Here is a 13,322-nt window from a genome sequence, read left to right as displayed (position 1 = left end):
AAATAATCTTCACATGAATACATTAATCTATTTAAGGACCAAGGGATTCCATATCATATATGGTTATTGGTTCATTAGGAATAAGAACACGAACAATGATGAAACATAAACCTCCAACTGAAACGTATCTTGACCAGGAACATTCAAATCCAAACATCATCTTTATCAACCAATTGGACGAAGCAAAGTAATTGGGTCATTTCACTAATGTATAGATCCTATATCCCCGTTTGAATTCGCCTGCACGAATTTCATATTAATACACCATCACATAATCTATGACAAACTTTAACATTTATACATATTTACAATGCATATAGTCGAGGGAAATAAGAAGCAAGTGTGTTACTACCCACCCAATGTTATCCTTAAAATTTGATAAAATACCCCACCTTGTGTAGGAAATGTAGAAAGACTATGAACTTTTGCAACATTAAAACAAATCATTGCCCACATTTAGTCATATTTGAGTTTGGTAGTAACGAGACAATCAGTTCGTGTATAATTTGAAATAAAATATATAGTATTTTAGAATTACATTATTTTATTTCATTTTATTTTTAATCTTTTCATTTGTATTACCAGTTTGTTTTTTCTTATGATCATTTTATTTTAAAAATGTCATTAAACTCGCAATTTGACATGAGGCTAAATTTACCCAAATACAAAATATAAACAGGGATGGTCAAGAAATTAAAAGTCTCAATCTCGTCCATTGGGATCGAGACCAGTATTCATTATTGATAGTTTGTGGGATTGAGACCGGTTTACTATCCAATACCGGTACTAAACACCATTTCGGGTTCAGGTCAAGAATCGTTTTGGCAATTTTTGGAACTGTACCGTCAGGATTGGTACCGGGATAGTTCCAAGTACACAAGACAACAACATGGCATGAGTACGCCCGGACTTTTTAAACCATATCCAATCAACATAAAATAAGTCTCCGACACCAACTCTTTGACCTTTTTCTTCTCTCTCTCCAAAAAGCTCCCCCCAAATCTCAAAAACACCCCCAAAATTAAGCCCCCTTTTCATTTCATTCCACCGCATAATTAATTAATTACCTACTACTTCCAGCTCGCTTTCCCAATTCCAAAACATAATTAGATCCGCTCTCAAGTTTCACCAAATTAGGGTTTCCATTTTCAAATTTTGGGGATTTTAAGTAATTAGGGTTTCCATTTTGAATTGAGCTAGTAATTGATTATGTTATGAGCTACCAAACATCAGCCTTTGAAGTCAAGTTAAGGAATTAGTGTGATTTTAGGGATAAAGTTTGTATCTTTTTGTAAAATAATTGGGGTTTTTTTAACCATTTTATGAAGTTGTGAAGGAAAGATGTTTTATTCACAGTTTATATTAGCTAAAAAAGGTCCTTTAGGGACTATATGGATTGCAGCTCATTTGGAAAGGAAGCTTAGAAAAAATCAAGTTGCAGATACTGATATTGGTGTATCTGTAGGTAATATTTATTGTTTTTTCCATCATTTATAACTTGGATTTTTCATAAAGTTTGTTACTTTATATGTATTAAGTTCATTAATCTGTTTATTTATTAAAGTATTTATCTATCTTTGTTGAGTATCTATTTATTCGAGTAGTTTAGAACCTGGAAAGTGGTTTGTAGCCTTGAAGTCTTTTAATATCATTTCACCGTTAAAAGTTATGAACTTTGCGGCCTACTTGTCGAGAATCATACCTTTGTTATACTAGGGGACTGAGGGAGTACCAAGTAGCTTTAAGTTCCATGTTTTTGCTTTTCAGTTTTATAAATGATTTAGTCTTCTAAGGAAGAATTGGTAGACTTATTTTTTTGTTTGGAAGAAGCAAATGAAACAGGACCTGCTGATTCTAGGAAACCCACGTTATTCTTATAGTGTACGTTTATGCATCCTATGGAACTACAGATTAATAGGTGTAACATATAAGAAGCTTTATGCAATATTGCTATAGGTAGCTTTCTTTTAACCAAATTCGTCTAATGACCACTACTTTAAAGGTAATACTCCTGATCGTAAAATAATGGTGGTTTTTTTTGTTGAAAATGTGAATTATATTACTAACCAAAGTATTTACATATTTACATATATAAGTAACTTGGACAAACCCAAGTACTTCAATCAAAGTGCAGACTGATTCATAACTCCTATACATCCCAGAGACACCTTGCAAAACCAAACAAACCAGAAACTCAAGTCTTCTCAATCCCACAATCAGTGCTAGAAGAGGACCAAGTAGCCTCATCTTTCACGGCTCACTATTCCAATTCGCAAGCACTAATTAAAGCACAGATTCCTCACTCCCATACCTATTCATCCCCTACAAACTTTGGTTTTACATCCCACTTCTTGTATTCCTTTATCACATTCATAGTTTTCTTAACCTTAAGCCCCATAAGTCTCATTCTAACAGCTTCACAAACGCATTCAGTTACTGCCCTCTCACTTCTTTCTTCACCATTAATCATTCTTCTATTTCTCTCTTGCCACAAATAGTAAACAGATGCACCTAAAATTAGTTTCCCTATCACATTTGCAACTGCACTATTACCACATTTTGCTGACATTGATGTGATAATGCCCTGCCAATCTCCATCTATGTTGCTAAAGTGAGCACTTCTGCAACAATTCCTCCCAAATTACTTTAGAATATCTACATTGAAAAAATAGGTGGTTATGAGAGTCCATACTTGATTTGCAGAGGTAACATTTCATATTATTTTCATGATTCCACACTGCAATTTTGTCTTGAGTTTGTAATCTTTCTTGAACTGCCATCCATAGGATAAACATGTGACTTGGGATTCCTTGAGAGAACCATACAATTTTGTTCCAATGCACTTCAGAACTATTTATTTTGAGATCATTCCACACTCTTTTTATAGCAAACTCTCCATAATTCCCATTATTTTGCTGCCAAACCACTTTGTCATTTCTTTCTAAATTTACAGGCATAGGAATCTCCCTTAATATAGGAAACCTTGTTACCCAATTTATTGGCCGATTCCACTTGCCATCAACAAGCATACTTGCCACTTTCATTTCAACAGTAAATCCAGCTTCATGAACTCTTCTCACACTAATTTCCTTTACATAAAAATAATGGTTGTTTTTTTATATTGTGAACTGAATATTAGTCATTGGCATCTTTACACTCGAGAAAGTCTTTGAAAAGTATTCTATGCATAAAAGCTGTGCATTTAACAAATCTGGATATCCACAAAGAGATGTTAGTTAAACATTGTGAACTTGTTATATGATACGAACCCATCGCATGATAGGCTCGCATCAAGCCATAAGCTAGATGTAGAGCTCACTCCCAAAAGCTAGCTCAAAGGAGGAGGGGACACCTAGACTTATAAACCACCAACCAATCCTGTACTTGGCCGATGTGGGATCGTAACATTATATAGGTATCCTTGAGGCTTGAATCATATGTTAAGTGTGTGTCTTACACTCATACTGTCGCTATATATGTAAACACGCGGTAAATGATATGTTGTATATTTTATATTTATGTTGGTCAGTTTTTATCCTTGTGTATTACTGCTTCAGATCAAGATTAGTCTAAGTATGTATTACAATACAAGCAAGTACTTGAAAATAGATAGAGAAACAAATGGCTGGCTGGACTCATGCTTTTAACAATATAAATTGCTTCACTTCTTAATTAATTTTGGTTTTGGCAGACTCGATTCTCTTCCCTGAGATGCCTATTGCACTTCGGTTGTCCAGTCATCTTTTGCTTGGCGTGGTTAGGATATACTCAAGAAAAGTCAATTACCTTTTCGATGATTGCAGTGAGGCTTTGCTTAAAGTGAAGCAAGCCTTTCGTTCTACAGCGGTTGACTTGCCACCCGAAGAATCTACTGCTCCATATCATTCAATCACCCTGCCAGAGACTTTTGATCTAGATGATTTTGAGCTTCCAGATAGTGAAAGTTTGCATGGGTTAGTGTGTCAATAACTTGTTTTTGTTTCTTGTTTTTTAAGATATTCAAGTAAAGCATCTGCACGTGTAGTCATTGTGGTATTCAAAAATTGTATCTAAAATCTGAAGGCTGAACTTTTATGAGACAGTTAGAATGAACATGTATTGTCCCTGTTGGTACTTTTTTTTTTTACCACTTTGTACTGATGTTTGGTTGCTGATCTGCATGTTTTGCAGCAATTACGTTGATCACCACATTAGTTCAAAAGAGCAAATCACGCTTCAAGATACTATGGATGGTGTTGTTTTCTCTACATCCAAATTTGGGCTTGATGGTTGGTATCTGTTTCTGTTTTGAAAGACGTTTATAGTTTTTCATGCAGTTTTCCAAATCTGATCTTTAAAATATGTTCCATTTTGTAGAGAGGTTTGGTGATGGTGATGCATCTGGTTTGGACCTTGACGAGGTAACAATGCGAGAAATCTGGTTGCAATGATTAGTCACTTTTAGATTTAGCAAAAATATAATAACGACTTCTCCATTATTCGACCCAATTACTAAAATCTTATGAAGCGGTATATTATATTCAATTGTTATTGTACAATGATAGAATACAAGGAGAGCTACATATGTATAGATATAACAGGCCCAATTAGGGACAGGCTAATTGGCTAATACACACTTTGGGCCAGGCTAATGTATCGTTAATTATCTGTCTAATATTCCCTCGTGATCTATAGCTGGGGACCGACTTTTAGCTTGGACTCTAAGAAGAGAAAACTTTCTGTTGATAGTGGTTTCGTGAAGACATTAGCAATGTATCGTCAATAATCTGTCTAATAATTATGATTTCGTATGATGGTTAATGGACGTTAGGAGCTTTCAATCTAAGAGCTCACTTTGGAGTTCGGTTTTATTCCATTTATATATTCAAGGAGTTGAGTTTGAAACTTCAAAGAAATTCAGACTGTATTTGCTCTTCACCTAAATATTCAAGCAATTGCAAAGTAGTATATTTGCAATGTTTGGTTAATTGGAACCCACGGCCACACGTAAAGCATAACCCATAATCTTACTTTTAAATCTTACATCATATTAGAATATCTCATATCCTGAGGATATAACATCACATGATCTGCTAATTAAATGTTGGCTTTTGGCCCTTTGCTACTGATGGCCCTTGGGCCATCACTAATGCATTATGTGCACTTATATTGTACATTTAATTCAAAGCATCAGTTCCTATATGTAATGATGCATTAGTGACACACCTAGTGCTGTTGCTAGTAAAAACATCAAATTTCTAGTCAAATCATGCAACTTTACAAACTAAAGATAAGTATATTCCATGACTATGTAGCTATTTGTATGAGTCTATCTAAAGTGTTTCATTATATTTTTACACAAGCTATGCAACTTCAAGTACAAACTGAAGATAAGTATATTGCTTGGCCATGTAGCTATTTGCATTTTGCATAAGTCTATCTGAAGTTTTTTTTAAAAAATTTGGTGCAAGCAGGAATTATTGGTTGAGAAGGCTGCGAATGCTGAACATACTACTGGCACATCGAATTCAGAGTATGGTCTTTCTCTTTTGGATTATATTATATAACTATTACGGAGTTTTAGGTTTTATTTACCGATCACAAAGATTCTTTCTTACCGTATCTAATTATCTATTTGGTTAGAACTTGCCTCCATCTTCTATATTAACCAACTTTAACCAAACTTATGTAGAATGGCCCCAAGTTGAATTTGGTTTCAAATTTCAGAATAGAGGTTATTCTATCTTTGTGTATTGTCATTACATACATTGTACTTGATGTATTATTCTTTAGCAACCAGTACATCGAACTCTTATGCTCTTACTCTCTATAGTTATAAGACAAACATTTTGGGTTCTTACTGCTTTATCCGCTAACACAAAATTTCCTTTGGTAACAAATTTTATCTGGTCAATGCTGGCCTTCATCTTCTTCATCAACTAGCTTTAACTAAGCGTGTGTAGAATGGTCGCGAAAGCTGAAGGGATTTGTAATTTAAGAATGGACATTTTTGTATTTTTGATGTATAATCATTACATTTATTATACTTGATACCTGAAATTTTAGCAACTCCAGTTTCTATGTATGTATGGGCATATATGCTTATGGAATTCCAAAGCATGATATGAAATGAACTTTTTGTTAAGAGCCTCGGGTGTGCAGTAGTCCACCCGGGTGACCCTGACGCCATATCATTTTCCCCATCCCACTAAGGACACGCCACTTTTACAACTGTTGTGCATCATCCCTACCCTGAATGACCCCAGGCCCACTGATTTTTTAATAATTTAATGTGTCCGAGGGAAAAAAAAACATCTCACCACAGACCCTTGTGTGCAATCCTCTCCTACTCCAAAGACCACTATGAATGCATACCCGATGCTCTAAGGGTTTGCTCACAGTCAACTTACCAATTTGTAATCAGGCAATCAGCTCTTTTCGTGGTTAAAATTTAATGATACTTGCTCCCCGTCCTCTCTTATATATTTTCTAGTGTGTGTTTAATCAAATACTTATGTCACGACCATAGGCACCTTTTGTGGAAAATTGTGGTCATGTAAATGGTGAACTTTTTGTTGCTTGATGATACTAATAACGGTTTTACCAGCTGCGTCTCCTGATGTTGATGGTTAAATTTTATTTTTTTTTTATAATAAATGTTATCCTCAATACCTTTAGATTACTTTTCTTCCTGTCAGTTATCTAATGTTTTGATCTAAGGCTACGTGGTTCTAACATAATTACGTATTGCAGTTACGGTGTTGACCCGCATGCATCTTTTCAATTCAAAGCACCCGCATCCAGTGGTGTTGTAAATCAGGTCCGTAAGAAAGCTGTAGTTATTTCTATATTTTTTTCTAATTTTGATTTCAAAACCCCAAATTTTACGTTCGTGCCTTCTTTTATATTAGCAAATGGAAGAGGATGATGGAGACAATGAACCAGCTGACTATGCCCAGGCTCCGTGTACTCCTGGACTATGGGAGGAGCCAAATTTATCCAACATTCAAGAAACTTCTGCATGTGATGATCACCAGGAACCAGAAAATCATACCATAACAGAATTCGCGGTGAAGAACTTAGAGAATGCGTCCACTAATGAGCCTCATGAACATCATAATAGTTTTGAGCATCATGAACATCATGATAGCTTTGAGCCTCATGAACATCACAATAATTCCGAGTCTCATGAACATCATAATGGTTTTGAGCCACATGAGAAATCATTACCACACATTGATGCAACAGAAAAGATGCTGATGGACGATCTTGGTTCAGCACCTTTTACAGAATCCGTTTTAGCTGACCATGTTAAGTCCATGTCTGAAGCTGTTGTTCCTGTGTCCAAGGATTCTGCCAATGTAGAAGATCTAGATAAACATGGTAGGGATGGGGAGCCTGGAGTTCGGACTGTTTATGATAACCGTGAAAATTGTGTTGGACATCAAGGCATGTTTAATGACATTACTCGTGTAGTCACGTTGAATATATTTATAAGGATCTCTCTTATTTTGGATATCAATTTCTCTTAATGCTGCAGGGGATCAGGAGAATTTAGGCTACCTTACCACTGAATTGGAATCAAACACTGAACCCATTTTGGAACCCAAGGATCCCATAATTTTCGCTCAGTCTACTCAGGAAAGCATGTCAAGTGCTTCCTTCCCAAGTCTTAGGCCATGTGTAACTCTCCTGAATCATGAAATTAATGGTAAGAATCTTGCTAAATCTCTTTTACCATCCAATCTAACTTCCCTGCACGCACTTACATTCCAATTGTTTAATTATGTTCCAGGGGAAGGGATACATGTAACTGAAGCATTCCATAAAAAGTTGCCAGAAGCTCATCTTTCAGAAACTAGTCTGAATGATGACGTCCAGTTGGCATCTAATGTATCAAACAGACAGGTGGACAACATAATTGAAAGTGAGGTTCAGGTTGATAACATCAACTACACTTCTGACTTTCCTGCTCCTGAAAAACTGCTCTCTTTACCGCAAGGGTTTTCAGATGTACCTAGAAACTTTGTACCAGAAACTACACCAGGCGAAAAATGCACAGAAACCTCCGGAAGAAAACGCAGTTTTGCTGAAAGCTCGATGACTGCTCAAAGTTTGGATTTGAATCAGTCTGCAGGCTTTTTCACCACAAATATGATGGAACAATCTCGTTTTACCACAAATATGACTGAGCCGCCCCTTTTCACCACAAATAATACTGAACAATCTTTTTTCACCGCAAATAGGTCTGATCAATCCTTTTTCACCACAAATAGGACTGACCAATCTTTTTTCACCACTAATAGGACTGAACAGTCCGTTCTGAATGATGGTGATTTGTTGTCTTCAATATTAGGTATGCATGGCATCCCTCTCCTCTCTTCATTTTTGTTTTAAATGCCATTCTGTAAACAGTTCTTCAATAAGGATTTTCATTTGTGTGCAGTTGGGAGAAAGTCTTCAATATTAAAAATGAAGCCCACTCCTCCTGTATCTACAAAGCGACGTCGATCTGCTCCCAAGACTCCCAAAACTGGCATGTCGAAAAGGAAGGTGCTCATGGATGATTATATGGTTTTGCATGGCGAGTAAGTTTTATTCTTTTCTTGAATTTAGTTAGGCCCACTGTTTGCTCTTGGTTCTTGAATTTTATATCCTTCATTCATCTAATTGTGCAAGTTACCCAAAAAATTGCGGCATTGTTTAATATACAGCGTTTTAGATAATTTAAACTACAATTAAGTAAGAAAATCATTATGAGGAAGTTAAAAGTAGTGCTGCATTAAAAAAATTACTTCACATAAAATATCATAAGGTGAATCGTTCAAAGGGTCAACCTCAAATCGTTCTGCGTTTTTAATATTGCTGCTGTGAGTATAATCATATATTGAAAATGTTATATATGTATTGTTTGTGTGTATCTATAGAAGTAAGATCAGTTCCACGTATGCCCTGTATGTGTTCTAAAGCTAGAGTAAAGTTAAGATGAAAAAGTGTTGTAAAAAGTTGTGATAATAAATTATCAAAGCAAATTAGAGTGAAACATTACATGCAGATGGGGAGGACCAAAACCCCATAATTTATATAAGATATAGGAGATATTGGTTGCCACTTGATTCACATTTAGTGTTTCTGGACATCTGTATATATCAAGTACCGAACTACATAGTAAAAAATGACATGAAACTATGAAAGGATAATAACATGAATGTCGGGAAGATCGAAACCCCATTTATGTAATGTAAGAGGACTATGGGAGACATGAATGCCACTTTAGTCGCAATCACTGCTGAGTTGATTTTTTTCATGTCTGTAATTGCTAATAAAGTTGTTATTCAAACAGCACAATACGCCAGCAATTGACGAACACTGAAGACATTCGCCGACTAAGAAAGAAAGCTCCATGCACTCGCTCTGAAATTTCAATGCTTGAAAAACAATTCTGGGAAGATGAAATTTTTATTGAACCCATATTCACAGGTGAGCTGTTTGTGGACCAATTCTGAATGTTTTGCTTGCTTTTTTTTTTGTATTTTATTTTTCATTGATCATATCTCCACGTATGGAAAATAGAACGTTCTGTTGGAGGTTGCTGGACTCACCAAGTTATAATACATTTTATTACAGGGGTGTCGTTCAAATTGTCTTCCTTGCACAGTCAGCCGTATGATCTAAGTAAAATAGTTGTCTCTCAAAGTGATGCTTCTCTAGAAGGTGGAGCTGACCCAAAATCAATTCCTCATAATAATGAAAATAACATTCAACTTGAAGTTGGGACAAACAACATGGGTGTCTCGGCTGGGGATAATGTTTCTAAAGAAGACGCTGGTGAAGATAAAGACGGCTATGAAGGGCAGCCACCTGGGTTTTCTTTGGTGGCTGGTGAAGATAAAGATGTTTATGAAGGGCAACCACCAGGGTTTCCTTTGGTGACTGGTGGAGATAAAGATGTATATGAAGGGCGGCCACCTGGGTTTCCTTTGGTGACGGACAGCCACACATACGATAACAATACAACGAATTTAGATTACTACCAGAGTCGAACACCGATACATACTTCTGGAGATGTGGCTGAACCGTTCAATTCTGAACATGATCTTATGGAGCAGGGAACTGCAATGGAGATTGATCCAAAAAGCTTTTCAGATGTTGTCATGCCTATTGAGGCTGAATCACTGACACATGATAATGTAGTCCCAACCCATAATTATGACGTGTCGGCAACACCAGATGTTGTTGAAAACATTAACCAAATTGATGCTTCTCAGCAAACAGCTGAACAAGGTGCCCACTCAAATGACAATATGGGTTTACATTCTGCTAACATGAATATAAATAGCAATATTGGAAGTAGTGTGACATCTGAAGCAAGGGTTGATGTTGCATCCATTGGAGAAATATCAGGGGAAAAACATGACGATGAAATCAGGAGAGATGAGGAAGAAGCAGTAAACGAAGGTGCAGCATCAAATCCAAATGGCGAGTCTGATGCCCAGAAGTTGGTCTATCATGGTATATTTGGTGAAGACTATGTAACGGCTGGAGCATACGATGCCGAAGTGAATCCGGTGATGGTAGATGCTTTTGTGGAAGAAAGAGAAAATTCAGGTCATCAGGTTACTTTCCCGACAACCGAAATGAACGTAGAAGACAACGCTGAAAATAAAAGGGTTGACGATGAGGCAAGTCCATTTACCATAATGAAAATTGTCATATGATGCTTACAAAGTTTCACGATGTTATTCTTTAGTTCAAATATTATAAAAGAATGAGCAACTGAAACTTTCATTGTTGTTTTCTTGGTGCAGGAGTATACTCATTCTGTAGTTGAACCTGATACAGGTGTGTATTCTTGCTTTTCTTTATTTCTGATTTTAATGTCTCTAAATGCATGGTGGCATCAATATGAATTAACATGTGTTTCTCCAGATTTTCTAAATTTTGATGATGTTGATGATGATGATGCTGGTGGCGATTATGCGCCTGATGTGGAAACAACCCGGGTTATTGATAACACTGGATGGTCTTCACGTACAAAGTATGTATCTGTACATGCTATTCTGTAGGGTACTCGTTATTAAAGGTTATATGTTTACCCTTATGAGAATTTTAATTCGTGGTAGGGCCGTTGCAAAATATCTCCAAATTATGTTTGACAAAGAAGGAGAGCGTGGAAGGAATATGGTTTGTGTGAACAACCTGCTGGTTGGCAAAACGCGCAAGGAAGCATCAAGGATGTTCTTTGAAACACTGGTATGTTCGTCATGATATTCGTGTATTTGCATCACTCTAACCAGGGCCAAGTAATAGGTGAATATATGCAATTGCAGGTTCTTAAGACAAAGGATTACATCCACGTGGAGCAGCCAGATCCATACGAAAACATCAATGTATTTCCTCGAGCGAAGCTTTTGAAATCAGACTTTTAATAAAAAATTACGGATTATGCACACTGGCAAAACCAAGGAACTGCTTGGAGCTGTGGATTACTGCCCTTACTTAGATCTGTTGTTTGTTTAATGTCGTGTCTTGTAGCTTATTAAGTTATGTTGGTAGCTTTAACCATGGAGTCAACTAGTCAAGTAGATTATGTAGCACTCGATATGGTTGTTAAGAGTCTGATGTTTTATGGATCATATTTATTTGTATATACGTATATAGAGTTAATCAATGCTAATTTATTGCTACTGTTATTATCATGTAATCTAATCGTGTTTGCGATCTCCCAAAGTTGTGAATTGTGATTGATAAAACCTTCTAACTTGCGGTGGTTTCTGATAACTTGTTGACGACATCTTGACTATGGCCTCGCTTATTTGAGACACTGAGTGTAGTCAAATACTTGGCATATTAATCATTATATTATTGATAACCATGGAGCTCCAAGGACTATTCATGCTGGAGGGGAATGACTCTTGGCGGGTTTTTACAACCTTTTAACCGTGATGATTATGCAAAATTACATCATTGATAAATTTTTAGGCAGTTGTTTCGGATCACTCAAATTGATAATGTCATGACCAGATCCAGTCTCCAGATAATTTTTTAGTTGCTCATGTGCGCTCTTGAGAACCAACTCTTGACGGCTCAATATTGATTCTACAAGCTTTTTTAACGAGAAGATCATGCAAAGTTACATCATTAGTAATGAAATTCTTCGAGTAACATTACCACTAGCCACCATACTACTTGGAATATGCTTGTACCTGTTAAGGTAAACATAGTTTTCTTAATACATAACTAAAAGAGGATCCGGAAGAAATACTTTCGCACATTCTATAAGAACTTATATGTTTTTATTTTAATGTTAAATGCCACTTTCTCTAATTTTATGCTCTTTAACAATCCACATACACCATACCAAAATTTCAATTAATGGTTATCATATAAATTTGCCTCAAAACCCAACATTACACCCTCCATTATAACCAATATTATGATGCAAAATGACACGTCATGGTAATTGCCGAACAAACTAGCCCAATGCCCAACCCATTTTACTTATATTGTGCTACCATATAAATATTCGAGCTTTCACTTAAATATTAAAAATTCAATATTATTAATTTATTATTGTATCCTCACAACCAAGGTTATATCATATAAAAAAAAATTATATATATCTATACTCTTTATTAAAAAGAATAGACCCCTGTTAAAAGTTACATGGAGAAAATGTCAGAATTGCCTTCCATTAAAACAATACATTCTAAATACGATACAACCCCACTCTAAATGAAATAAAAACACCATTAATACCTCAACCTTTAAAATAACTATACTAACCATTATATTAATTTGATTTACATAATAGCCCACACTACTCGTCGCCACCACTGTCAGTCGCCACCGTCGCCCGTCACCATCGCATTGTGGCCACCGCCGCCGCATTTGCGCGGTATTATGCTAGTTTACCTACAATAAGTATTTAGTTTAATTACAACATAAACTTTTAAAAATTCTAACATATGCCATGTAAACGTACGAAGACACTAGATAATTGGTAAATTTTGTGGTCAATTAAATATAATCATCATTATTCAAAGAAACTTTTAGTTTATTTAATGCTATTTTAAACATGCGGTCTTATTTATACTATATTATAAAAAGAATAACCCCATGTTGAAAGTCACATGGAGGAAAATGTCTAAAATACACTTATGTAACACCCCAAGAATTTTAAGGTAATAAATTAACTTTTCTTACAATTTTGACATTAAAATAAGTTCCTAGTATTTTATTTTTAAATATGGGGTTAATTTAGTTGGAACTTTAGTGAATAGCGGGTGAAATACCCTCTATTTTGTGAGTAAGGGCGTGGCACTAAGGAGAAGTGCCAGCCA

General features: G+C 35.8%; 1 protein-coding gene across 1 annotated transcript; it reads left to right on the top strand.

The window, feature by feature from the left end:
- Nucleotides 1–919: 919 nt before the first annotated feature.
- LOC122603101 (sister chromatid cohesion 1 protein 4) lies at nt 920–11,683 on the top strand. The gene is made up of 16 exons (XM_043775717.1): nt 920–1,465; nt 3,692–3,953; nt 4,171–4,268; nt 4,357–4,400; nt 5,454–5,512; nt 6,733–6,799; nt 6,891–7,428; nt 7,520–7,690; nt 7,775–8,335; nt 8,426–8,567; nt 9,323–9,459; nt 9,607–10,661; nt 10,788–10,821; nt 10,909–11,017; nt 11,103–11,232; nt 11,310–11,683. The coding sequence occupies exons 1-16, from the start codon at nt 1,342–1,344 to the stop codon at nt 11,406–11,408; spliced, it is 3,630 nt and encodes a 1,209-aa protein (XP_043631652.1). The 5' UTR covers nt 920–1,341; the 3' UTR covers nt 11,409–11,683.
- The last annotated feature ends 1,639 nt before the right edge of the window (nt 11,684–13,322 follow it).

Source organism: Erigeron canadensis, chromosome 6 (assembly GCF_010389155.1).
Source record: "Erigeron canadensis isolate Cc75 chromosome 6, C_canadensis_v1, whole genome shotgun sequence".
NCBI classification, from domain to species: domain Eukaryota; kingdom Viridiplantae; phylum Streptophyta; class Magnoliopsida; order Asterales; family Asteraceae; genus Erigeron; species Erigeron canadensis.
Note: the sequence above shows the minus strand (reverse complement) of the source record. Positions and strands in the feature narration are given on the sequence as shown.